The following is a 26,797-nucleotide window of genomic DNA, read 5'->3' on the forward strand; positions in this document are numbered from 1 at the left end:
CCTCCGTCGACAGTCTCCATCAATGTTCTATTGGACGATCCTTCATGACGAGATCAAAATAAAGGCTGGTTTTTTTTTATGAGGGCTCACATTTGCACATTTTGTATCACATTGGAGAACGGTAAAATACTGTATCTCAAGTATGGAGACTGCAGGATCTGGAAGAGGTGGCTGTTCTTCTTAACTGTCGATTTGCTAGGTAAGTTGCATATTGCGTGATTGGTAGATATATTTCTACAGGTGATCATATACCTGTTGTTCGCAACAGAATCACCAAAAAACACACAGATTGCCTCGACTTTCATTCATAGAATCACATCATGGCACAGAATATCTACGACCAAGAGGCCTTTTTCAAAGCATGTGCTCAGCTTCCACGCTCTGTTCATGGATTGGAAAAGGCTCCTAAATTTCAAGTGCTACGTTCTTGGTTACCAAGCCTTGAAGGATCAAGCTTCCTAGATCTTGGATGCGGGTTTGGCTGGATGTGTAGATGGGCGCGAAAAAATGGTGCAAAACTTGTTCAGGGTACAGACGTATCTGGGAATATGTTAGCTCGAGCACGAGAGTACCCAGAAGATCCTTCTATCAGCTATTGCAAAGCCGATCTCGAGACGTTACAGATATCTTCAAATGAGTCACGTTGCCTACAGCTCCCTGACCCTTCATTACATCGAGAATCTACCATCTCTTATTGAGCAAGTCTATACATCACTGAAGACTGGAGGTGTTTTTATCTTTTCCGTGGAGCATCCCATTTGGACTGCTCCACGAAGCCCTGACTGGATTAAAGATGCGGAAGGTCGAGACGTCTGGCCTCTAGATGGTTATTTGTTTGAGGGCCCTCGAACGACAGACTGGCTGGCAAAAGGGGTAGTCAAACAACACCGTTCGATTGCTACATATATCCCAATTCTTCTTGATGTTGGCTTCATATTATCCGCAATTGATGAATGGGGACCAACACCAGAGCAGATAAAGGAATATCCAGACTGGGCTCGAGCAAGGCATCGTCCCCCCTTTCTACTTGTAAAGGCCACAAAACCGGCCAATTAGAGTACTTAAACCATCACAATATCGAGGAATGGCTTGAATGGCGCCCATGTCGGTTTCTGGACATGCAAACCGGTCCATCGTTTGTGTCGCTTCAGGCGAACGATATAAAAGGTATATTCAAGACATGTACTCTTTTCAATATTCGACATTGAATCAATGAACCAGCTTTCTAATTAGATTTGAAATTGCCTAAAAATCACCTTGAAGCTTCAGATTTACCATACAATACAAATAATCTATGTCCAGAATCATATGGCTATCATTATGTAAGGTTAAAATACCAATGCTTTCAATGTCTGATTCTATCTGAGCGGTGGTGTACCACTTTTTACGTCCCAATGGAGGCCTGCATTACAGGGGCATCAAGCTGTAAGCACAAGCCAGCTAATCCACCGATCATCAATCTCAAAATCCATCTGTTCTTAAGATAACTTCTACAACACTTTTCTGGAGGTTAATCGATCATCGTGTGCTCTTGTGATGTTCAAATCATCTCGCGCAGATTATCACGGCTGGTTAGAGTTCAAAGAAAATGCCCTGCCCAGCAATATATTCGGCTACCTACTTGTCCAATACTTCCTCCGGTATTTCAAGAGCAAACCTCTCGATACTGCATGCTACGACGATCCCAACGAGATCGCAAAATGCGGGTCACTTGGCCACCGAAGCTTTTTGAAACAACAATTACCAATCCGAGAAGGTCCCAGACCTGAGAAGGGCAAATGGGTACCTTGAGATTAACTCTCTAAACCTCCAAACGAACTACTAACAAGCCAAAATAGGTAGTGCCCCACAGGCAGGTCAGCCAATTCGGTGAAAAGGATATGCACAAACTAATCGATCAAACCATTATCGACCTAGCCAAAACTTATCCTGAACACGTAATTCTCACTACATCTGCCCTCGAAAAGCATGGCGACGCCCTCCTAATTGCAGACAAAGTTCCGACGCCTCATCTCCCAGCACGGAAGACGAAACGAGAAATAGCACACGTTCATACAGAAGGAAAGAATGTGGACTATTCAATGCACGCAGTACTCTCGCCTAAAGACTGCAAAGATGTGATTGAGAAGGGATGGGGTGAAAGAATGACCTTGGCAGGCACTTTAAAGATGCCTGCGGAATATCTGTTGATATATACTCCGAGAACAGAGTCAGAATTGAAGATTGCGAGAGGTATCTTAGAGGCTGCGATTGGGTTTATGACTGGCGCGACGAGACCTGTGGAAGAGTAGCGGATAGACTACTCAGCCGAGAAAGACACACCATAGTTGACAATTTACAGTCTAATCGTATTTTTTTTTGGGTATATATATCTGCATCTTTGTGATGATAGAACATTGGAAATAGTCATTTCAAACAATTTTCGTACTCATTATCTCCAGCAAGAGTATCCCTAGTGGGAATTGCAATCACTTGTTCTATCCGGTCACAAGCCTCATGTAATACACAAATAGTCAACAGCTCAGAGTCAAATACTCACAAAAGCATCTTTAAGAGAATTCATTCCATTATCTAAAAATTGAGTATCTGGCATAAGAAATAATAGCTATCTAGTGAGGTTTTCTAACCTAGACTCATTATCCACCCAAACCATCCGACCGTTTCCATTCCTATCCTTCCAGGCTTGCGCCATTGTTGTATGTACCGTGTGCCCTATCCCTCCCATCCATCTTGTTCCATCCTGTTTCTTCGTTTCGTTCATATCTCTTCATTTTATAAGGGGTATTGTTTTCGTCCATCCATAAGAAACCGCAAACCAATCCACACACGTGTCGCACATAAGACCGAAAAAAGTACAAAAGAAAAAAGAAAATACATGTCCGGTTCGTCAACCCGAGATTTTCATTCCCAGTCATCAAACAATCAATCGCCCAAATCGCAAAGTTCCAAGAAAACGAAAATAATCCAACAAATGAAACCACTATCCATCAACGATTCAAAGGATACGGATGATACTTCCCATCATTGGGATACAAATCATCATTCGCACTCCCCGCACTCCCCGCACTCCCACCACTCCCACCACTCCCACCACTCAATCTCGATCCTCTCATTCCTGCAACCCCAACACTAGGACTGACCGGTACCTCTCCTCTAACATAAGGTACCTCATCTCTCTCCCTCCTCCCATAACTACTTCCCATCACTGGATATTCTTGTGGCGCACTCATATATCCACTCGGCGAAGTCCCATAGCTGACACTTGCCCTCCTTGCTCGTCCTGGAACTGCATTCGCTCCCATGGAACTCAATGGTGTAAATGGGTTATGCATTTTAGTTGTTGGTGGAGTACCCGAGTTGCGTTTTTCGCGAGAAGGAAGATCTTCGTCTCTGTATCGAGGGCTGGGACTCATAGGATTAGAATCTCTTTCGTCGTCACGATAAAGTGGTGAAGGAGGCGCATCTCTATAGCTCGTTCTTCGCTCTCTAGTTTGATGTTGACCTCTAAGTCTTTCGTCTTCTGTTCTCCTAGCTTCCGAATCGCGCTCTTTTTCGCGGCGTGTCATGGGCGGTGTGTTTCTCTCCACTGTTACTGGAATTCTTTCTCCTCTGTCCTTCTTCTCGGGTGTAATCCTAACATTGCCATCGGATCCACGGACTCGAATTCCATCACTCTCTTTCGCCTCTCGTCCATCTTTGGCTCGAGATTTCTCTTTCTTCAAAGCCTCAATTGTGTGGAGAGATTCATCCCGCTCACGACGGAGCTCTCGTTTCTCCCGATTACTTTCTGCTAATTTTTCTTCTAGACTGCAATTCTTTGATTCGAGAGATTTGACACGTTCTTTGAGTGTACTAAGTACTTCATTGAGGGCATAAACATTTTGTCTTTGCTCTGCGCGTTCGGTGTCGGTAAAGAAAGATGTCGAATTTACTGGCGCAGTAGCAGAATTGGAAGAAGAGGAACCGACTCCGGAATCAGAGGGATGACGTTGACGAGAGAATGAGGGACGACGGGGTGTGGAAGTAGGTTGAGATGTAATGGGTGGTGATGAGGGGTTTCCGCCGTGGACCGAAGATCCTTTGGTGGAAGAAGTGTAGTGCACTTTCTTGACGGGCTTGGAAGACATGCTGAGGATGTTGTGTTTGTGTACAAAGGTACGTTTATGTACCACTGTAACGATTTGTGTGACCTGAAAGGTTTGCTCCGAAGCAACTCGTACCAATCGTACGTTGTGTTTCCGACCCGACGATATCAGATTTCGATTGATAAATCAAATGAGAGCGGGAAAATGATTGGATGATGGATTGGGGGTATTGATGCAGTAGACAGTAATCTATTCGTCGCTGATGTGAATTGAATGGATAAATAAGACCAATTCTATTCGAGAATGATTCTTTGCAGGTGAGATAAATGTAGATGCAGATGTGGAAGATGTGGGAATCGAATCAATAAATATAAGGCTGAACGAGAAACTAACTCCTCTTTTTTATTCCTCATTCCTGGCCGGAAATTTATCAGATATATACTCCTATTCTACACAAATTTCCAAGCCATCCGATACATAGCCATATCATTACAATACCATAGCCAACATGCCCCATGAAAATGAGCACAAGAAGGATCAATAAACATATGACTCTTCCTCGAAAACCGGTGTCTAATATCTATCGTTCTTTTGCTTAGCCCAGTACCTGCCTACGAAGCATCCGGGTTTCGAAACAATCATGTACCTTTTCTGCCTTGACTCGATTCGAGCTTCCAATCACAGCCTCAGTCCTGCTGGGGTATTTGACACTTTGCACTTTTCCTTCGCGGCTCATGGCGTAACCAGGGTGGAAAAGGGATGGTTTCCTAATGATCTCACCGAAGTGGATCCTGGCTGATCATCCCGTTGTGCATATTTCTGGTGTAAACTCAATCGCGAGAGGAATTTTTGTTTATTCCTTCCTCCTTTTGTCATCTTCTAAGCATCTAATTACTCGGAGAAGACCCATTTGCCATTTCCGATGTCTCGAAATCGTAATGTAAAGGGATAGAGAACGAAATTACTTTTCGAGCCCCCAAACTTACTGTACTTTCAACCCTTAGCTAGAATCCCAATTCCATGCCCGAATCTTTCGTAAACCATCAAATGATGATGACTCAGTCTCAAACATCCCTTTCCTCAGCTATCTCCTCGTGGCTTTTCTCACGTCTAATCACGCTGATTGGTTAGCGAACGATTGCAAAAATCATGCCCTTGTTCACACAACCCATCTGACCCCAGGAAAAGAGGCAGTGTTTGTAGATGTTTCTCTAGCCTTGTCTATATCGTTTTCTTCTTTCCGGACTTTGAATTCGCAAGAATCGTTCGCGATTAGTCAAAAAAACGCCAGGGCAGACCGCTAACAGGTCCTCTCAGGGATCAGATTTAGGCTGTGCCTATTCCATGACATAAAATTCCTCGATTGTTAATCAATGATTAGATTTTTAAGCACATCTAATTGGGTACTTCGAACACCGTATACGGATTAGGTTAGAAACGCCCAATTCGGCGAAGGTCGGAATTATTTTGGCTACGGTGTCGAGAAGATGGATGCCATGGATGGGAATTAAAGTATTTTCCGTTGGGTTAACATTGTACTTACAGATGCTAATATTGTGGGTAGGACGGTTTGAAGTTGGAGGACAAAGTTACGAAGGCTTGAGCCTCAAAGAGTGGAAACTTTTCTTCTCTTGCTTGTTGGGAGAACGGAATAACGATAGGGATGAGCATGGTGACAAAGTTGTGTATGCACAAAATATCAAAGAAGAAAATTGGAAAGTGGCATGCGAATCAGACAACAGGTCGGTGCGTAAGGTGGTGATGCGGGGTGGCTGCATGAAGGGGGGTACATTTCGATTGAACAATTCATTGTTTTTTGTTTGTATATGCAAATGCCCTCCCTTCAATACCTTCGAGATTACTCACACGGTATACCTTTATTATTGTTTTACTTTCTTGACCAATCTTTGAATCCCCAATTCCTCATTTCCAACGATTAGCCTACCATCCGTCCATAGCACGGGACTCTACATAGAACCACGTACAGTTTTATGACTCTTTCCCCTTCCCTTTTTCCCCTCTTGCACCCATCCTGCCTATTCTTCACGTGTCAAAAGTCTCAATTGTCTTTTCGGGGTTTGCGAATCGATAGGCTATGGCAATATAACCCACACTAAGAAACCTAGACTGCAAACTAGTAAACTGCCGAGACGCGAGTTTGACGTCAAATATGCATCGATTAATTGCAGTGTGATGAGTAAAATGCATTTTCTATCGTTTATTGTTTATGGAGATCAGATGGAGAATAACGACATGCTTTAAAGCTATTGCTTCTACTCGGTGTGTGGCTCATTGTATTTCCTTGAGGGACACTGGAAAATCGGTGACTGGAATATCGTCTTGTCAATTAGAATTAGTTTCTGTGAAAACCAGGAATTGACCCCACGGTATTTATTCTTTTCTTTTTGCATGTACTTCCCCAGAGTCCTTTGCTTACACATCCATAAACCATTAATTAAAATATTATATTACACAACCAGCAACTTTAAGCAAGATACAAGCTTAACTCTAACTAACCCGCGTGTCCATGCCGTCAATGTAGAAGCCCGAAGGCAGAACTGTGCAACCCCTCATAACCCCTCACCTAAGCTCTAATGATCATCCTTTTTTCGCTTCCCTTTCGAGGCGACTCTTTTAGGTGGGGCACAGATACTCACATATCTCATACCATGAAATGAGTTGAGAGTACATTTGCGTATGCCAATTAGCGAGAAGAAAAGACATCGATTTTTGCATTCGATTGTACATACACACAACACTCCCGGTTATAATACAAAGCCGAATGAGCGTCACCAATCAATAAACGCTGATACCATTTGAAAACATTCGATTGTTTCACAATCTCTCCATCGAAGAACTCAAACTATAAAAAAAAGAAGAGCTACAAACAGAAGCTAACTAAAGTTCGGCGGCCAAAATTTGGACCCAAGGTATAAGTGCAAGTGCAACATACAAAACTCAATACATTCAATTGAAAGAATGAAAAACAAGCAGGCTAGGTCCAAGCAGCCATAAGGTATCAAAAATTAAAAGTATTCAGTCGCATCGTGAAGAAATCCTCCTCTCTGGTTTTCTGGTTTTCTAAGGATCTTTAGTTTTTGAGCGTTGGTGCGTGGATGTGGCTTATTGTACGTACATATGATTCGCCGCGCGAGCACTTTCTGTGTCCCCCCTTCTCATCGTCACTCCCAAATATTCATACGAAATGAATGACGAGAAAACCTTATGAAAATTCGCCTCTTTCTCGTTGTCGATGAAGTTAAGAACATCGACGTCGCTTTGGATGTTGAATCTGAATCCGTAAATCGTGAAATAGACATCGTACCTAACAACCCACTCAAACCCCCTCAACACGAAATCCTCTACCCACAATCCACCTTTTCAACTGTCCCAACTTATTGTCCTTCTCCGCCAACCATCTGTTTCTCTCACTGATCTTACCATCCATAACTTTGATTAACTCCATCAGCCTCTCAATCTCGGCAACTTTATCTTCAAGTCTTTCTTTTAAGCCCCCTTCATTCAGAATTCCTCTTCCAGTCAACCCCCTTCTCATTAATCTAACCCTCTCCTCCGCCTTCTCACCTCTAGACTCAGCTCTTTCCCTCTTCCCCTCCAGCTTCGCAACCCTTTCTTCAAGATACTCGATATCCTCACTCTTTCTCTCACTTTCCCTTCTCAGAACCTCTTTATCTCCCTTAAGTACATGGACTATATCTCGCAAGGCACTATTATCAGAAATCAATTGCCAGTTTCTGCTCTCTGCAAGTGCGAGTTCTGTTTTGAGTGATTCGGCAACAGCTTGTAGTTCGGCATTGCGGTCTTCGAGGTCGCTTGCTAATTCATGAACCATAGTGCGGGATTGGGAGGTGGAGCGACGATGAGAGTTCGAGTTTGAGCGAAAAATGATGCGTTCGTGGCCTTGATGATCGCGTTCGAAGAATCCACGTGAGCGAGGGCGATCGTAGGACATTTATGTTGTGACTTTGGGTTTGCGGATTGAGAATTTGGGGATCAAATAGCAGATGAAGAAGAATATTTGATATATTCAAGGAGATTGGTGGAAGATGTGAATCGAAGAGACTTGATCACCACCAGTGATCCAATAATTCCTTAAAGATAGGTAGAAAATTGATGGGAATGGCCAAATATGCAAGTAAGTATGACCTGCAGCTTTAGAAGCGCGTATGTATGTATGTATGTATGTATGTGTAGAAACAGTATTGGATAATGCACTTTTCGGATTGTTCAATTAGAAGAGAGAGGCTTATAATATATGTATAGTTGCCTACATCAAGAGAGCTCACGCGCGTAATAGTTCAGGCATAGGCAAATTGCAAGATTTGTCTAGCACATCTCACAAATATCAAATTTTCACACAGCCTTGTGAAACATCATGTGGCAAGATATGATTGTTTTTGTCATAATCTAGATCCGAATAGAAACTACAGAACAAGATTAACAAGGCTATGAAAACACGAAAGAGGATTCCGGAGTATTGTAGAAGAGATTGGCGGCTTCGGCGTCAATTCTTTCTTATGCGAGGTGAGAGCCGAGATGGAGAAACGCCTCATTTGAATTACTTCATTCCGCATCTCATCCGATCTCATCCATGCTTGACAAAGCGATTTATCCGTCCGTGTGTCATATGTGAGTCCGACTGGAGAGAAACTTCTCGTCACATCTTCATTGAAACGTCTAAAAATGGGGACAAGGAGCATGGCAAAGAGAAATGTCTCACTTGCCTTGTAATACCTAACCTCTTACCAACTTCTCCATCCTTCCTGCATATCAAGAAATTATGCATGCCCAACAGGCTTCTTCTCCCCTATACAGAAACACAACTCCTGTCGTACGAAGGTCCCCCAAAAGTACCAGCCACTCAGCTGTCCAAGGATAATGGTTCGCTCAGAGGAATTTACCCCTCTCGTACAATTGCGGGAGCTAAAGCTTCATCATATCCAATGACGCTTTTCAGTAACTTTGACCCAAAACGAAAACTGTTAGAGCATGACCTTCTGTGTGACCAACTTTCGAGCCTCTAAATTACCAGAATGTGGAGTGGCTGTGCGGCCCCCAAATATAAGGCTGAGGCGTAATAATTTTCGAAATAACCCGACATCGTTTGAATAATGTCTTGCAAAACAATCTCCCAGGGAAGCTTGGCTTCTCAAAGTGCAAATGCTGATGTCAGATTTCCCACAGCATCATTCCACTTTCGGAACTTTTCAAACCAGCCACTTCACAAGATGAGATCCTAAATCTTTCAGCCACATGTTGGTTTATCGTCACGATGCAATCTTAACGTTATTGAAAAGGCATTGAATGATTTGATGGCTTGCAAATATGGCTGGAAATGCGGCGGAGTGACCCAGACCCTGTTGCCCAGAGTGGACTAAGTAGTCAGAACCAAAAAACGGACCAGACATGGAAAACGTGGTATGATAGAGGGGAAATCTCTGCAAGGCAGAGTTTGTGAAGGCTGGACGAATGTGAGACTCGGATGCAATGATGAATAGAATCGGAATAGTTCAGGATACGTGATGACGTTTCCTGTGCTAGAGAAGAGGTTTCATTCTGCGTTGAGTGAGCGCGAGGACCATTCTTTGCTGGGAAGTTATTATGTTGGGCACCAACCGATTCAATCAAGCCGGCGGATCAAAATGTTGTTGAACAAAAAAATCTAGACAAGTTTGTTCTGGAAGCATGGGATGTGGGTGGATGGATGAGGCTGTACTCTTTCTCAGCGCATCAAACATGAGTGCGAAAACCTAGAGATCGTTGCATAAGCCACACGTGATTGAAGAATAATTATGCACCCACAAGGCACACGCAACGAATGCATAAACCCCTCAATGCATAGACAGCACAACAACACCCACACGAGAATTCAAATCTTACATACATACAACACGCCTATTCAGATCAGCCACCGACTTCCCAATGTGAAGATCTATCCCACTTCAAGTTCGTATATGTCTAGCGGTCAAGCGGCTAGTTATGCAAAACAAACGCTGAGTATCGGATGAGCTGCCGTGATTCTTTATCCTATACTATACAGATTATTAAGGCACTTGCATTGTGGTACTGTCCTGTCATCTTATCTTTTGTAAGATGGTAGGGGATGCGGCCGCAAGCGGTCATCATCTAGACTGAAGCTTTCTTGGAGAGGCTCTTGTAACAATCCGGGGAAGCCAGCTAAAAGTCATAAAAGTCGACCTTGTTGCCGCTAATCCACATTACCATTACCGCTGCACTGATGCGGGCTAAGAGCGGGTGGATTAGAAACCGCATGCACTTCGCCCTGATTGAGATGTCAGCAATATTTGTAATATGGGTTCGCAGTAGTTTTGCATATTATTAGGCGGTGAATCTATTTATCCTATTCGCCTCATGAATTTTCCATCTAGAGTCTGAATGGCAAGCTCTCTTTTACCCGGGTGCACGTGGAAGTTTGAGCAACGATACTACTGATTGGACGAAAAAACCAAAGGGGCTACGCGAGGATTGACTAAGGATTATTCGAGCTAAGTTATCAGAAGATTGAGCGGATGTTCTCGAGCAATGAGCAGCCTTCAAGTCCCAAACAAACCCTTGAAAAGCAAGTAGCTTCCTCAGTCTAACGTATCATGCCATTTTTCGGTGTCTCAATCGACTATCTGCAGGTATAGATTGCTCCACAGCACTGTGCTCTTAAAATATTCTTAGGAAGTGTAGAATTGACAATCTGCCTGCAACAACTATACTGGCAAGAAGTGGTGCTACCTACCAAGTATCTCGGATTACATCACTCAGACCTCTCTTGATCCGTCCACCCACAGCTTCCTTACAAACCCCCAGTAAGCTCCCTCGCCTCTCTCACCTCTAAACATCTGCGCATGCTTTGCTCCAACCATCTTGATTCTCTCAACCCTATACCCCTTCAGAGAACCCACTTCCCCATGCTCCTCCACGTCTTGCCACTCAATTACTTCATCTTCCTCGCTATAAATATACCCCCTGGTAGCTTCCTTCCTTACCAACTTCTCATCATTCAGCCCCTCCAATGGTCCCCTCACCAGATCTCTCCATATCCAATGCGGACTATAATGTACGACAAAGCACACTATCGACGCAGCTAGAATAGCAGCAACCGCTAGGGGTATGTACAATAACCAAGGAAGTTTGGCACCAGGCACATGAAGAAGCGCGTGCAAATCTCGCTTAAACCTAGGGAGAGATGGACAGGAATCATATATGATGCTGGATATAGGAAGCGGTTTTTGTTTCAGAGATTGATATAACCCAGCGACTCCGTAAAATCGTTTAGCGCCTCCATTGCTAATGCAATGGACTAATAACTTTGCGTCTTGATCAGATGATTCGGAGAATAAAGCATCAATAACAGGAGCGATGTCTTTACGTCGTTGAGCTTCGGATTGGAGAAGGAACTGAGAAGTCTTCATAGTACACAGGACGATGCGGGAGAGGGGGAAGAGATTGGTATAATAGGTGGTGTAGTAAGAGATATGCTTTGGAGCGGCATTGTTCCAGCTGCAAAGGAGGATGGTGGATGGATCAGACGGGGGTGGTGCGGTGGCGCTGGCGGGTGAGTAGAGATACACGCAGGGTGATAGTCTGTTGAAAGCAGAGAGGGGTTTTGGTTGTACCATTTTTGTTGCACTTGCCATCTCAGCTGGAATTATTGATATAGTATACAGATGTGAGCGGATAAAAGATATTAAAGAAGAAAGTTCGCAGGATGATAATTCTTTCACTTGAAATTTATACCGTTCCGTGAATCCGACGACTAGGCGATTGAACGAAAAAAAAACTTTTCAAACCCAGGCTGACCAAGACTGCCAACGCGGCAGTTTTAATGAAGGGGTCCTCATGTTCAAGAATCCCGAATTTGTTGAGCAACGGGTTTGCCCCAGTTTGGTGACACTCCCGATACGTGCGTATCACCGGCTCGAAAGCGGGTCTTTCGTTGTCATACCGAGGTCCGTGGTTTTGTATGGGAAGAAATGATATACGAGTTCATCAACATACATACTGACATCGGCGCGCGCTGATAATGAGATAACGACGACGGTCTAATTCGATCTTTGTAACCGAAGATTGATCATTCTAGATATGGCCTACGAAGTCACTGAAGCTTTCCTCTGGCACAACAAATTTCTTGGAAGCTGGAACTGGAGATCTCAAAAGGCCAGCTTTTGAGATTAATTCAAGGAAAATACGGATTCTTTCAATAATTATGCAGAATTATCAAGCGATGTTACGCACACATCGATCAATTGACCTTTTTGGGACTGGATTGGGGAAATCGCTGAAGCTTACATAAGCTAGACTTCAATTTCATGGTCATTATATTGAACGTCAAATCAACTTCAATATCAGAACAATCAGCATGAACTCGAACCTTTTCCGGATGCACTCTGTATCTATATTCTCCTAAAAATCGGCTTCTAGTGTCTTGGGAGTCCAGATACAAGCTTGTCGCATACCCACACCATCTCTCAATTTTTAGTCCGAGGAATTATATGAGTCGTCCAACAGAAGCAGAATGCTGTCTGGAATCACAATCAAGAATAGCGCCTGGAACAGCAAACAAGAAATAGAAGGTGAATTTATAAAGGGTATCGAGATTCTAAACGGGGCTCGTTATCCTATCATATATCGATGCATACACAAAGGTAGACGAGAATTTCTCCGGTAGCAGACAAGTTTATTGCAAGGTTATTATTCTATATCATTGTAGCATCTGTGGTATCAAAAGACCTAGATACCTATTCCTTGTATCTTTCACCGCTTTTGTAACATAGGGGCTGACACCAATGAGACTCTGGATGGTTTTGGAATTACATGTTTCGGCAGGAGTATTTGATGCGAAGATACACCCCAAGAACTTAAGTCTAGAGGTCTAGATGGGGATGATATGACCTTTTCGTAGGAAGAGGAGTATCTCACTGGATTCTAGAAAGTGATGAATGGAAAGAATGCGGTCTCTTTTAGGCTGAACAGAGAAAGTTTTTTGATTTAGATCTAGCATTATGGATGAGCTATTGAGGTAGAAGCGATATATAGAAGTACTTACCAGATATTGGCTATTGCTAAAGGTGTACCAAATTTTGGATCCCTGCCTCCAAGCTATTGCTATCAAATTGAAACTGCATGGCTCAGTACTCGAAATAAAACCCCAATCAAAAAAATTCAGGGGTTTTAGTCCAACGATAATGCTCTGATTCTTGAATGGCTGGAACAAAGTTGTTCAGATGCAATCATGCCCAGCCATTTCATCACCCAGATCGCAGATGGGCAAGCCCAGCTTGATTAGGATGGTACAAAATTGTACAATGAAGTAGATAAATGTGGCGAGTAGGATTATGGATACGATGACAGGTGATTGGGGAATATATGAAAGCATCATTTGTTTGACGATGAATCTCGCATGTAACAAATTGATGAACTCCGAATCAGAGAAAGGACTTTAATATCATCATTATATATCAAGAGAAATTATACGGCAATGATGTGACTGTCAGGGAGCTTTACTAGCTAGCGAGGTGCTAGACATTCAGCACCGTAGTCGAAGTGCTATTTTTTTTGTAAATTGAGAGATATCAAGAATTGCTAACAACAGACTGGAATACTTATACATATCATTGCCGAGTTTATACCTACAAATACGTTAGCTAATCAACAACAAAGATTCCGAAGTATCGAGGGTAAAGCTGCATCTGATGACACCACTCAAAAGAGCGCACTCGCTTAATTATCAACGTCGAAATTGTAGACTGATTGAAGATGAGGTTAAAAAATTACAGTAGTCTCTGTTATAGAGAAAAATGTGGGAGTGCTGATTAGCATACATCGTGACTGACCTACTTGAATATGACATTGGAAGGAGTGTGATAATGACACCGTCAATTGCAGGTTTTACGAGAAGCAATCTCCACAGACTATTCCCTTACCAACGAGAAAGCATTTATCGACTGTTCTCAAAGTAGTCACATCAGATAAGCAGGTTATAACAAATCAGAACGCTACACGATCTTCATACACTCGATTGTCTGATCTGAAATATGGTAAAAAATTACTTACCAGGTTTTCATATTGTTGTGATCTTGACCGCGTTCTTAAAATCGCTCTCGTTCCATTAGTCTCATAGCAAGCTGAAAACGGTTCTTGCGATATATTATATGGCAGCTTTAATACAGTCAATTTCGAGTTGGGGAATTCTTAAAGCTGACAACAACAGCCTACCTGACAGTGAAAGGCACAAAATGGCAGTGACAGGACTTGGTCTAGAGATTGGATAAGTACAAATGACAGTATACGCTCACCGGACAGTAAATAATTTTATTTGAAGTCGCACAGCTGATGGAATAGCCACTTGCGACTTCGCTGCCTTGGCTGTAGGTTTATTTCGCTATTGCAAACCGGATACCTCATTTTTATCTTCCAATGCAAAGTCCTTATACAGCACCCAGAAAATATGTTTCCCAGGCCCGTAGAGATCATTTAAATAATTCGCAGTGAGTGAGCGACATAAGTCCTACTCGACTCTGGAAGTCTTTACGAATGATTCACTTCCCACCTAGTCAAAACCTCATCCTGAATCATCAATAACTTCTATTCTCCCGTATTTATAAGTCAGACCTTCTGCAGTCAGAATCAATCAAGTAGTGAAAAATTGATCACGATATAGACATATGTTGTGGTAGGTTCACGTTGTAGACTCAAAACTCGGATCAACTTCCCTCGAAAGACTTCCTGAAGACATTCGCTTTCTTGGGATGAATGTACCATATGCCAATGACTGACGAAACAGCGGGTTAAATAAAAAGACAATAACTCATTGCCAATAAGAGCTCAAGGGAAAGGACGATAACACTGAGCCACGAATATCGTCACAAACTTTATATTCCTTACCGAGAATCCCGATACTTATCAGTCCCAGATTTCTAACCAAGGCCACGAAAGATAGCCCTAGTAGAAAGAACAGCAAACTCTTCAAAACTTAAGATGCTTTGTTTTTCATCCATCCATATGTTTTGTTGTAGTTCCAATGCCCTAATTACACAACCATTTTATACTTGTGGAAATCCCTTCCAAACAAGTCTCACTTCCTAGACCACATCAAAATGACATCATCCGATCCTCCCCACTCCATACCCACAAGATATCCGGTGCAGCACCCTCATGACTAGCAAAAGGACAAAAGATGATTCACTGCTAGCTCTACACTTTGAACCATCTTGTATTCCATATGCTTCCTTTAAAAAAGGTCGGTAACATCCTCAATCAGAAAACGAACACTCCCTGAAGTAATAAGACATATAACCTATGAATGTGAAGTGTGGCCCATGAGCTACATTCTACTTTGGCATGTTAAGATAGTGATCTCGCCACTTCTTGGTGCCAGAGGCAATACTCCACAAACTGCTTATCAGAAACGTCGAATGATAATATGAAATAGAGAAACGACAAAAGGAACGCCAAAGACAACAAGATTACAACAAGATGATAGAGATAGAACTTGCACATCAGATAATCGGGCAAGTCTCCCCCAAGAATCTCAGTAGCGGAACCAGTATAAAACTCCGCGCCTCCTGTATTATAGTTAATTAAAGGCGGGAGGACATAGAGTGCGTGGCTTTCGTATATTAGTCATCCATGGACATAGGTTAGAGACAAATAGATGGACGGGAAATTTTGTGTAGTATTTAATTCTCCTAGTTCCGAGTGTAGGGTCTAGAAAATGGACAAGTGTGAGGAGTTTTGGTAATCGCACCAAGCATGTGAGAGCATGTTATACATTTGATCATAGTAACCGCAGACAACACAGTTCTCTTTTTAGAGCATAGGTGTTAAGCCTATCAACGAATGCATCAATGAGAAGAAGACTAATGGAATGACCTCACAATTTTGCTACGTAATACTAGATCAGACACGACACCCAATTTGGAAGCCGTGTAATTGTATTCAGGTCAAAACCTCCTACCCCTAAGAACCAATACTTCCTAGCTCTCCACCCTCCCCCCCTCTCACCGTCATCTATGGCCTTGCGCGCATGCTCGTAACCTATGCTTCTTCTATACATAATCACATCACTATGAGCTTCAGACCAAAATTTGGCAAGCTGAGAATAAACTCAGGTGCTGCTTTGTATGTTATTCTTGGGCTTTTGTAGCCTTCGAGACACTTTGATGGGTACTCCCAATGACGCATTGAAGTCTCGTATACCCGATAATGGCTCATGTTTTCAATAGATTGGCGAAGCATCGCTAGAAAATTTCGAGAATTCATTGAACCATCGTTCTGAATAATGAAAGCTTCACTTGGGAGCTGGTCCTGCAGGCGTGACTGGAGTAGACTTTGAAGAATCCGCGGCTGGAGAAGATTTCGAAGAGTCTGCGGCTGGAATATCCACGCGAGTTCTTCCACCTCCGTTTCTACCACCCCTTCTTCCCATAGTTCCACCTCTGCCACCACGAGAAGCGGGATTAGCAGGTGCAGGAGCAGGAGCTCTAGGAGCCGGACCAGCACGTGGTACTGGATTTCCAGTATTTCCCTTTCGTGGCATAACATGGACAGTGCCTTGAGCCACGGAAACTGGATTCGCAGCCATTGCCTTCTTCAAACCTTCTGCATCTTCAAAGTCGGCATATGCAAAGCCTTTCTTTTTGTCTATCTCAACCATGGAGACTTTGCCAAACCTCTCTAATGCTTCTTTTAGCAATGGTTCGGTTACACCCTGAGACGGATTGGCATGTTTGATGAAAGCTTGTCGGGATATTTTGGATGAAGCATCCACCTGAGTTTTTGACCCTCGGTTTGAAGTAGATTGTTGAGGTGGTGCCGTACCTGAAGCAGATGGAGTAACTTTTGCAGTTGGTTTTGCTTGAACTTGGGGAGTAGATGAAGGCTGAGAACTGGCGGTACTTGGTCGTTGTTGGGGTCTTTGATTATCGGGCTTTCTAAGCAAGACCATGGGTGTGGTTGGGGCGGAAGTAGTGGTATTCGACGGCTTATTCGTAGATGATTCGGTGTTATGATTTTGATTTCCTCTCCTAGATCTTCGGCTACCTGATTGAGCACTAGGCTGAGCGGGAGGAGCTTTTGGACCTGTGGGCGTTGTAGGAGTTGCTGGAGAAGATGCGGTATTGTTTGAAGTTACCGTGGGCTTTTCGGTAGACTCCGCCTTTACTGCACTAGCTGTATCGCGTTTGATGCGACGATGCGCCTGTGAGGGATTGAGTCCGAGATCACGTCGAAGCATACGAACATGAGCAGCGACAACGGCTTGTCTTTCATTTGCAGGAATTTTAGAAGTATCAAGCTTAGGTACATTCTTTTCAGTGCTAGATGAAGCAGAGGCGGAGGCTGCCGATGAGGCTGACGCAGCTGTTCTCTTGCCAACTTCCCTATTCAAAATCTTGACAGCTTCTTGTGTGGCCCCAACTTTGTCGGATTTGGAATCCTTATTAGACTTCTTGCCATCACCTGTAGAATTCGATCCTTCACTCGTCTTGGACTTTGAAGTTTCCTGCTTCTTCGCTGCTTTGGCTGCTGATTCCTTCGTCTTATTGGCCTTCTTGTCTTTTAAGAATTGAACCAAGGGAGTTATTGTGACCTTCTCGGCCTTTCCTGTTGGGGCATCTTCGCCCTCTGCGCCAACTTCTTTCGTAGTGACTGGATTAGCCAAACCTTCTAGAAATGCCATGAACTCTGGGTCTTGATCGATTGTTCCAGCGCGGGCATCTGTACGACGTTTGAGACCTGCGGGGACTCTGCTGTATGGTGCAAATTCGACAGTGGGTGGTCCAATAAGGCAAGAATTTGTGTATGTATTTTTTGCATCTTCAAAACTGGATTTGCGCACGACGTCGGAAAATGGCAAAAGATGGTCACTATTGGTCAAGTGGAGATACGCTCGAGAAGGACGAGATGGTTTGGAGGGGCTGTGTTTATTTGTAAGTAATGTCGGCGCATTCTTCGCGAAAGAACATACTCTTTAGAATCCTTTCCTGGTTTGTATTGAAACCAATCGACCTTCCCTTGCCCTACCTTCCATTCGTCCCCAAGTGATGAGCAGAATTCCGCCTCCGTCAATCCGGGAGCTAGTCGACGAACAATAAGTTTCATTTTGGAACCTGCTGGCTTGCTAGCAGCTTGCTTAGAGGCATTTCCTGATGTCTGGGTAGTTGTGACAGAAAGAACTCCATTGGTATTATTGCGAGATCCTGCGGTGGTAGCCATTCTGATTGGTAGTTGTATAACGGATTAAACTTTGAGGTTGACTTTCTGCCAGATTATTGCGCCAAATGATCTGGGGCCTGTGGAACCGAACAATTGATATTCACGTTCCTTATTATGTGCGCGCTCGCAGATTCATAAGAAGCACATTGATATTAAGAACTGTGACGGCCATCTGGTGGAGAAATCATCCACTTGTTTGTATTGTGTTTGTGCAAGTAGGAAGCAGCATTACTTATTATTGTATGTGATTGCTGATAAGGTTAGACGTGGGGCATCACTTCTAAGGGAATGAATGCCCTTGGGTCGGAAAGCCTAAGCACCGAGAATACGGTCACCATTCACGTAATCTATGTGAACTTCTTCGGTTATACTACGGAATCGGGCATAGCGCAGCATGATTCCAAGTAACTCTCAGATGAGGCAGTTGAAGAGGTATTCTATCAGGAGGATTACGAACAATCACACTGCGACGATTACAACAACTCCAAAGAAGCCAGTATCAGCTTTGAAGGGGGCATCTTACAAACCAATCGCGACAATTGCAGAGTGATAATTGTTGAAAAAGCATCCATACCAACAAGGTATACCTGCAACCTCGAGGCGATTTTAGAAAACCCGGCAGAATTCAAAGAGGATCTAGGAACAGACTCAACTCTCCTAGAGTCGAGAAACTTTAAGTCACCACATAATCCCACTTGTTCACGCATTCACAAGAAAGCTCAAGACTTCGCCGTCGCCTCATCAGAATACACAACATGAGTCCCACAGTACCCCGCCCTGGAGCTGCGAAATTGGGACCTCGTTCTGGTCTGGAGGAGTGGTTAGCAGAGGCGAAACAATGTCATTATCTACCAGAGTGGGCAATGAAACAACTTTGCGAGATGGTAAAGGAGTGTTTAATGGAAGGTAATGCCCTTCTGAATCATCACTTTGCATCTTCTTGTACTGATCCTTTCCCCAACAGAGTCAAATATACAGCCTGTCGCGACTCCCGTTACTATCTGTGGTGATATCCATGGACAATTTTACGATTTACTCGAACTCTTCCGTATCGCTGGTGGCATGCCAGGCGAGACAAATGTCCAAGCCCCCACCACTGTGATCAACACAGATGCGCTCGAACCACCTACTGAGATTACAGATCCAAAATTGAAGAAAAAGATACGAAGTAGTGACAGTGGTATGGAGAGCGCAAGTGGAGGAGATGATGATGATGACGACGATGAACCTCGAGGACGCCCACGTACCGCAGGTGGATCAAATCGCAGTACGAGTTCCGGAGCCGATTCCGGGATTAATGTCAATAATAATCAAGTCTCTGGAAATGGGAACCAGAATTTCATCTTCTTGGGTGATTTCGTCGATAGAGGATATTTCAGTCTGGAAACTTTCACATTACTAATGTGTTTGAAAGCTACGTAAGTGAATCACTTCATTTGGTCAGGGCTATCTAACAATACTAGATATCCTGATAAAATTACACTCGTTCGAGGAAATCACGAATCTCGTCAAATCACGCAAGTATATGGGTTCTACGAAGAATGTCAACAAAAATACGGCAATGCTTCGGTTTGGAAATCTTGTTGTCAAGTTTTCGATTTCCTCGTCCTTGCAGCAGTTGTTGACGGAGAAGTTCTTTGCGTTCACGGTGGTTTGAGTCCAGAAATTCGAACTGTTGATCAAATCAGAGTTGTTGCACGTGCTCAAGAAATTCCTCACGAGGGTGCTTTCTGTGATTTGGTATGGAGTGATCCTGAGGATGTTGATACTTGGGCTGTTTCTCCTCGTGGAGCTGGATGGCTATTTGGAGACAAGGTTGCCAATGAATTTAATCATGTCAATGGTTTGAAACTCATTGCTCGTGCTCATCAACTCGTTAACGAAGGATACAAGGTATGCTATCTCACCTGCTTAGATGCAAATGGAAGTTTGCTAACAACTCTCAGTATCATTTCGCACAAAAATCTGTCGTTACTGTCTGGTCAGCTCCTAACTACTGTTACCGGTGTGGTAACGTCGCTTCGATTATGAACGTTGGAGAAGATCTCAATCCCAAATTTAGCATTTTCAGTGCCGTACCAGAAGATCAACGTGCAGTTCCAGCTGGTCGAAGAGGTGCTGGGGATTACTTCCTTTAATTATGTCACACGTTCTTTACTGTCAATACATTCTCCAATTTCAGGAGATGTATACTGGATATCCACTTAGGCGTTTGTTTTTTAAAGGTCGGCATTTCATGAAGGCGTCTGTCTGGTCACATTACCCCTGTACAACATTAGTTGAATCTGGTTTCTGTCTTTTGTTTTTTAATCTAAATCGAGATGATGGGTTTGGCTTGGCCTAATCTGGCTATTTGACACGGAATAGGTGTGGATTGAAAGGTATCTATGGATCTTAGACCTTATGAGTGATGAGTCGATGAGAGATGGCTTACGAAACACATGGCGTGGTGTATGAAGCGTAACATATAGCATACAAGATGATGATGTGAATTCGAGTCATTGCATTTTGAAATTGTCAAAGTCATAGCTTGTAGAAACACATGTGAAATTACGAGAATGGAAGGTTTTAGCGCCAAGCATGTAGAATAAAGGGCCTCCAATTGAACATCGAGGAAATTCGGGGACTTTTGATGTGTCTATGCATAGTGCTAATACCCATCTACCCCGCACAACCGCGCCGTTCTTACTTTGTGACTCAAACTGATAGATAGATAGATAGATAGATGAGTCTTTTTCGTTTGACATCAATTGTATTGTTGAGCATTCTTTTGTTCGAGACTGGGGCTTCTTCCTTACTTGTACATCGAGCTTGTCTTTACCCACCTCACATTGGATTATCTCTGGGGATATCAATTGTATACATCACTTATACCACCTACATATAGATATATATTCCTCATCCATCTGACTGGAACTCTCGAATTTTCAATTACTCGTTGCTTTTTGGCATTCTTTCTCAGTTCCGAAGAAGGAAGGAATATGGTTAAATACTTCCCATCTATCTCCCCAGAACTGGCGGAGTGGGCAATGGCTCAACCGGTTTTCTTTACGGGCTCGGCGCCGACGTATGGGAAGCATGTTAATCTTAGTCCGAAGGGGTTACCGTGAGTTGTTTTTTTTTTCTTGGGGGGGATAGAGGAGTGATATAGATGATGAAAGGAGGGGAGTGGGAAAGTAAAGGGGAGAAAGAAGAGAGGAAATGTTTACTGATACTTTGGTGGTTAGAGATGCGACGTTCAAGATTTTGGGACCGAATAGTTGTGCTTAGTGAGTTGTCGATTCTTTTGCTTTTTTTTTTTTTTTGTCTTGTTTGGATTTGGGGCGGCTTGGGGGCGGTGTGTTGATGAAGGGTGTTTTCGAGAAGGTATATGGGAGAAGAATTAGGATTCTGTGTTGGGGAAGTGGAGCTGCGAATATCTAGAGGGTGTGTGACTTTAGTGGTCATTTGATTTTCGTGATACATGCAGTGGTTGTGCTTCCTTTTGCGGGCTAGAACTTGCGTGGTAGTGTTTTTGCTATGTGTCGATTTCATGCGCTTTTGGTATCATAAATGTTTCTATACGCAGACTCCAAGTTTGTCGATGATAGATCTGATGCTCTCTCAGTATCGATGCGACTGGCTCCGGCGTCGAGACTATCAGCCATATCTATGGTTCGTCCACTCGTTTTCCTTGATCTCTACCCTCTCTCCCTCACAATAATTTAGATCCTTACTCCTCCATCTTCACACTAACTTTCCCGAAGAGAATAGTCGCGTAACAATCATGTTTTGCTCTTTCACCTCCACTCCCCGCATCATGCGATTTTTCTGTACGGGACATGTAGTCGAATGGAATACACCCGACTTTGCACCTCTATTGGCTAAAATGGGAAAGTCGAATGTGGATGGTGCAAGAGCTGTTATTCTGTTGGATGTTTGGAAGGTATGTGTTCTTCTCTTTTTCCATGGGGCATCTTTTGATTTAATTCGATGGGTTTTTGCTCTTGACTTCAAGAAACAGTGTGTTCATAGCAAATGAGACATTTTAGAGAAAATGGGGTTGACAGGAACATTAGGTCCAAACATCTTGTGGCTACGGCGTTCCTCTCCTCACACCGCTCGGTGTTCAAATCGACAATCCATCCTCTGGTCCCTGGACCGATCGTAAGACTCTGGGCCACTGGGCTGGTCAAAAAGTAGAGAAGAATGAGATGCAGGGTTACCAGTTGTTGAACAACACTTATTCGCATGATGCGTTGCCGGGATTGAAGAGTGCACGGAAACAGAAACTGGGGAATAGTATTGTTAGAGTCAAGGTTGACGAGGCAATGTTCTGGGGAAAGAGAATTGTGAAGGGGGAATGGAGAGGTGTGATCTTGGGGGTATTGATGGGCTTGTTTATGGCGTTGCTAATGGGAGTTTGGGGCCAGGAGGGAGGACTCGAAAGTGTAGTAGGGAGGGTCACAGAGGTGGGAGAGATGATGGGCAATTTGACGGGGAGGAATCATTTGGAAGTTGAGCTGTGAGGGGATAAAGTTGCGATACTATCCTTTTCGTCAGTCTCGATCTTTTCGTCAGATCCGATCAGTAGGTAGTATATATGACTAGATATCTAGGTAATCTTACATACAGAAGTTGCTCAAAGTTCAAATCCTATATCGAGAGCAGACACCACACCTTCCGTCTGCTGATGCCCATTGTAGAAAAGATGTAACCTTCCACGCGTCACCTACGAGCAATCTAATCTCCCCATCCCCCTTGAAGCCTTACCTCATTCTTCCACACCATCTCATCTTCCCCAGATCTCCCAAACGGCATCTCACAAGCACACCGTCATTTCCATCCCTTCCCAATGCAATTTTAAATTTGTCCGGGGATGGTGGCGTTGGTCAAGCTTTTCCGCCAAGCATTGCTTATTTGTTTAGATGGAACATTCTTGTCTGGGATTCCGCGGATGTTTGTTCGTTTTGATTCAGATAGGTTTTTTGAATATTGATTGATTGGCGATGCTAGGCCTTATACTCGACGGAAGACAAGCACGCCAGCGATGGAAAAGGGTGCAGAGTTTCCAACCCTGTCTGGATCCGGCATCAGACTCTATATCGATCCCTCACCCTCGCTCGCACCTTCGTGTTGATCCCTGACAACCAACGGCGTTAGAAACACACTGTCGAAAGATAAAATCCGATCTCTTCGGTCCGGTTTGCACCGTGTGGAAATCTTTGTACAGGGTCTTTTCATCCAGGAGCTCATTTCATTAGATCCTAACTTTATCTTGACCCGTCCAGTACGAGAAGCTGGAGTGCTGCTTTGAAGGCGTGCTCGTGTTCCCTCGTGATTGCTGGCATTGACTGGGTGGGAGCCGCGCAGAGACACGATGTGAAGGAGGTGGACGGGGCCGGACGGTTAATGCAGCATGAGTGATCTACACCTAGTAACATTTGTTGATGGCTTGGCTATCGAAAACACGGATGATAGATAGGCTTTTCGGTGCGCATTGTGGGTGTCACTTTAACTTGGTGTTATTGTTATTTTGTTTAAATTTCAATACGCGAAGTCAATTTCGTGCCCGGCATTGCACTGTGTGGCTGCGAGGCCTTGTGATCAGTGGGATCTGTGTCTGCAGTCTTGCTCATCCTGTTCGATTCATTTATTTTCCATCTCGAGGGGGGAAAGAGATTGCCGTTCATCGGCCCTCCTTTCCCATATGGTTACTCCCTCGGACGTGTGTGCAAAGTATGGTAAATGTGCAAGTGCTAAGTTCTCAGTATACCCTTTTAGTCAAAGATCCCCAGTGCATGCATGTAACCTTACTCATCAATCACACCCAAAATCATACGCCATGATGCCGTCCGGATCTCATCAGGAGACTTGTTCCTGACTGGTGGCTCAGGGTGGCTCACCCTAACATCTCGTATTCCATATCACAACCCTTACACTTGCACTCGGGGACCATGAAAAGTATGGATATCTTAATTCGGATAGGATGTGGTTTGTAGGAAGCATCGGCTTTGATTTAATAAGTCTATATTGGCTCTTCCTTTTGTTTTGCTTTCTTTTGATTTCTGTTTACCCTCTTTCTCTTTTGCGTCTTTGGAGATCTGGTGATTGTTTCGACGTCTTTCCGTATATACATCCATTCAGTCTCTCGTTCTGTCTGTGTTGTACGCATTGCACTTGTCTTCCGAGTAGTTTACTCTTATTCCATCCCTCCATTCGTTACATAGTCTTTTGCCCTTGGCTTTACACAACATCACGATGAAGTACTCAATTATTCCATTCGTTCCCCTTTTCGCGGGTTTATCTCGAGCAGCAAGTAGTGATGACTGGGCGGGGAGGTCTATCTATCAGGTTATCACAGATAGATATCATCGATCCTCAGATTCGGATGCTCCTTGTAATATCACGAATTATTGTGGAGGTACCTGGAATGGCATCACGGAGAATCTGGATTATATCCAGAATATGGGGTTCACGGCCATTCAAATTAGTCCCGTCAATTTGAACATTAACAGTACGACGATTTACGGACAAGCTTTCCATGGATATTGGCAGACTGTAGGTTTTCTCTTGGCAGAGCTTCCCTCTATTTGCATACAATTGGCTTGTTGTTGGGGTAGCATGAAGAGTTCTAACATCAATACTGCAGTCTCTCTACGATCTCAATCCGAACTTCGGTTCAGCAGATGATTTGTTGAAACTAAGTGCAGAAGTTCACAAGAGAAAAATGTATCTCCTAGTTGATGTCGTTGCTAGTGAGATGGCCGTTGACATTGGAGATCACAACATGACCGCTGGAACCAAGATCGATTATTCAGCTTTCTCCCCTGCTCCATTCAACGATGAATCATCATACAACCCCTACTGCCCAATTATCGATTGGCAAAATGTCACAGAATATCAAGATTGTTGGTTGGGATACACCGGAGTCGCAACTCCAGATATCAAAACAGACAATAAAGAAATCGCAGCCGCATTAGGCACATGGATTAAGGAGCTTGTCTCCAATTACTCTATTGATGGAATTCGAGTCGATGGTGCTAAACAGATTACATATGACTTCTTCCAAGATTTCGTCGATGCCGCCGGTGTATATCCTTTGGGAGAAGTAGAGGATGGCGATGCTGCCTTTACTTGCAATTACCAACAGTACACCGAGGGATTGGAGAACTATCCGGTTTATTACACAACCATTCAAGCCTTTACCGCTGGAAAAATGGCTGGTCTGGTCGATATGGTCAAGAGTATGGGAGCTTTGTGCAAATCTCCACAATATCTCGCGAATTTCATTGAGAATCAAGATCAACCACGTTTTGCATCTTATAATGATGATGAGACTGTAAGTTTCTTCTACTTCATGTTCTAATACAAAATCACTAACACAAAACAGCTCGCAGCCAACGCAATGGCTTTCACAATCCTGGCAGATGGTATCCCCAAGTACTATTACGGACAAGAACAACATCTGCAGGGCAACTACTCTCCATACAACCGTCAAGCTCTCTGGGAAAGTAAGCCAAGCACAACTACTCCTCTCTACACTATGACAGCTACTCTCAACACCCTCCGTAACCACGCCATCTCCATAAACTCAAACTACATCGCCAACATGTCCATTCTGCTCCACAATGACGATTCCACATACGCAACACGTAAAGGACCAAACGGTGTTCAAATCGTCTCGGTACTTTCTAACCAAGGTTCCAAAGGAGGAAGCTACACTCTAGGCATCAACAATGCCGCCGACGCTGGAACAAACATGACCGAAGTAATCACATGCACATCGTACATTGCAAGTGAGAACGGAACGCTCTTCATTGAGATGGACAAAGGAGAGCCAAGAGTACTGTTCCCTAGCTACCAAATGAATGGAACGGGCATTTGTGGATTCGATGAAGATGCTAGTGCGGGAACAGCAACAAGCACTGGAACGGCGACTGGAAGTGCAGCTAGTGCGACATCATCGAAGAAGGGAGATGCGAGTGGATTGAGAGTTGCCGGTTGGGTGTTCGCGGGTGCGATGGGTGCGTCTGCTTTGGCTTTCATGTAGGGGGTTTTTGAGATTGGGTTGTAGTTAGGGGGGAGAGGTGGGAAGTTATTAAATTTAATGATTAGGCATCTGCTTGATGTCTCATGTTTATGTGTGTATTCGGTTCCAATTTGACGTACAGCATGCATGCATGTCTGGTGTTGAATTAAATCATAGATATTACGGCAACATTTCTGGAAATGAAAGGAGCAAGAAGCTTGATGGGCTATGTGGCAAGAAAAAGGCAGAAGAATTGTGAGTATAAAATATATCAAACTTTTATTTACTTAATAACAACTAATTAATTGATTAATTAATTATCTCTGATTGCTCGGTCTATTTCTATCTATTTCTATTCATTCATGAATGCTTTGATTTAAATCTTCATAATGGTGAAGAGGATACTTGCTTACTTGTCGGATGAACCAACACTCTTACCCAGCACGTGCCCAGC

General features: G+C 43.6%; 9 protein-coding genes across 9 annotated transcripts; 5 read left to right on the forward strand and 4 right to left on the reverse strand.

Moving 5' to 3' along the window:
• The first annotated feature begins 239 nt into the window (after positions 1-239).
• On the forward strand, positions 240-1,005 carry BCIN_13g05030 (hypothetical protein). The gene has a single exon (XM_001554775.2). It carries the CDS (start codon positions 321-323, stop codon positions 696-698), a length of 378 nt encoding a protein of 125 aa, XP_001554825.1. The 5' UTR covers positions 240-320; the 3' UTR covers positions 699-1,005.
• A 444-nt stretch (positions 1,006-1,449) lies between these two features.
• BCIN_13g05040 (hypothetical protein) lies at positions 1,450-2,414 on the forward strand. The gene is made up of 2 exons (XM_001554774.2): positions 1,450-1,782; positions 1,839-2,414. The coding sequence occupies exons 1-2, from the start codon at positions 1,537-1,539 to the stop codon at positions 2,289-2,291; spliced, it is 699 nt and encodes a 232-aa protein (XP_001554824.2). The 5' UTR covers positions 1,450-1,536; the 3' UTR covers positions 2,292-2,414.
• Positions 2,415-2,699: 285 nt separating this feature from the next.
• BCIN_13g05050 (hypothetical protein) lies at positions 2,700-4,640 on the reverse strand. Its single transcript, XM_001554773.2, has one exon. It carries the CDS (start codon positions 4,125-4,127, stop codon positions 2,988-2,990), a length of 1,140 nt encoding a protein of 379 aa, XP_001554823.1. The 5' UTR covers positions 4,128-4,640; the 3' UTR covers positions 2,700-2,987.
• Positions 4,641-7,247: 2,607 nt separating this feature from the next.
• BCIN_13g05060 (hypothetical protein) lies at positions 7,248-8,326 on the reverse strand. The gene has a single exon (XM_001554772.2). It carries the CDS (start codon positions 8,056-8,058, stop codon positions 7,423-7,425), a length of 636 nt encoding a protein of 211 aa, XP_001554822.1. The 5' UTR covers positions 8,059-8,326; the 3' UTR covers positions 7,248-7,422.
• Positions 8,327-10,758: 2,432 nt separating this feature from the next.
• On the reverse strand, positions 10,759-11,861 carry BCIN_13g05070 (hypothetical protein). The gene has a single exon (XM_001554770.2). It carries the CDS (start codon positions 11,735-11,737, stop codon positions 10,877-10,879), a length of 861 nt encoding a protein of 286 aa, XP_001554820.1. The 5' UTR covers positions 11,738-11,861; the 3' UTR covers positions 10,759-10,876.
• Positions 11,862-16,035: 4,174 nt separating this feature from the next.
• On the reverse strand, positions 16,036-18,522 carry BCIN_13g05080 (hypothetical protein). Its single transcript, XM_001554768.2, has 2 exons — positions 18,085-18,522; positions 16,036-18,034 (listed from the first exon to the last, which is right to left on the reverse strand). The coding sequence occupies exons 1-2, from the start codon at positions 18,330-18,332 to the stop codon at positions 16,408-16,410; spliced, it is 1,875 nt and encodes a 624-aa protein (XP_001554818.1). The 5' UTR covers positions 18,333-18,522; the 3' UTR covers positions 16,036-16,407.
• A 253-nt stretch (positions 18,523-18,775) lies between these two features.
• Positions 18,776-20,933, forward strand: Bcsit4. The gene is made up of 4 exons (XM_001554767.2): positions 18,776-19,238; positions 19,297-19,750; positions 19,796-20,225; positions 20,279-20,933. The coding sequence occupies exons 1-4, from the start codon at positions 19,088-19,090 to the stop codon at positions 20,468-20,470; spliced, it is 1,227 nt and encodes a 408-aa protein (XP_001554817.1). The 5' UTR covers positions 18,776-19,087; the 3' UTR covers positions 20,471-20,933.
• A 159-nt stretch (positions 20,934-21,092) lies between these two features.
• BCIN_13g05100 (hypothetical protein) lies at positions 21,093-23,124 on the forward strand. Its single transcript, XM_024696867.1, has 5 exons — positions 21,093-21,438; positions 21,560-21,601; positions 21,940-21,986; positions 22,079-22,257; positions 22,391-23,124. Exons 1-5 carry the CDS (start codon positions 21,314-21,316, stop codon positions 22,838-22,840), a joined length of 843 nt encoding a protein of 280 aa, XP_024552680.1. The 5' UTR covers positions 21,093-21,313; the 3' UTR covers positions 22,841-23,124.
• Positions 23,125-24,261: 1,137 nt separating this feature from the next.
• On the forward strand, positions 24,262-26,656 carry BCIN_13g05110 (hypothetical protein). The gene is made up of 3 exons (XM_001554765.2): positions 24,262-24,872; positions 24,964-25,653; positions 25,705-26,656. The coding sequence occupies exons 1-3, from the start codon at positions 24,573-24,575 to the stop codon at positions 26,362-26,364; spliced, it is 1,650 nt and encodes a 549-aa protein (XP_001554815.1). The 5' UTR covers positions 24,262-24,572; the 3' UTR covers positions 26,365-26,656.
• The last annotated feature ends 141 nt before the right edge of the window (positions 26,657-26,797 follow it).

Source organism: Botrytis cinerea, chromosome 13, assembly GCF_000143535.2.
Source record: "Botrytis cinerea B05.10 chromosome 13, complete sequence".
NCBI classification, from domain to species: domain Eukaryota; kingdom Fungi; phylum Ascomycota; class Leotiomycetes; order Helotiales; family Sclerotiniaceae; genus Botrytis; species Botrytis cinerea.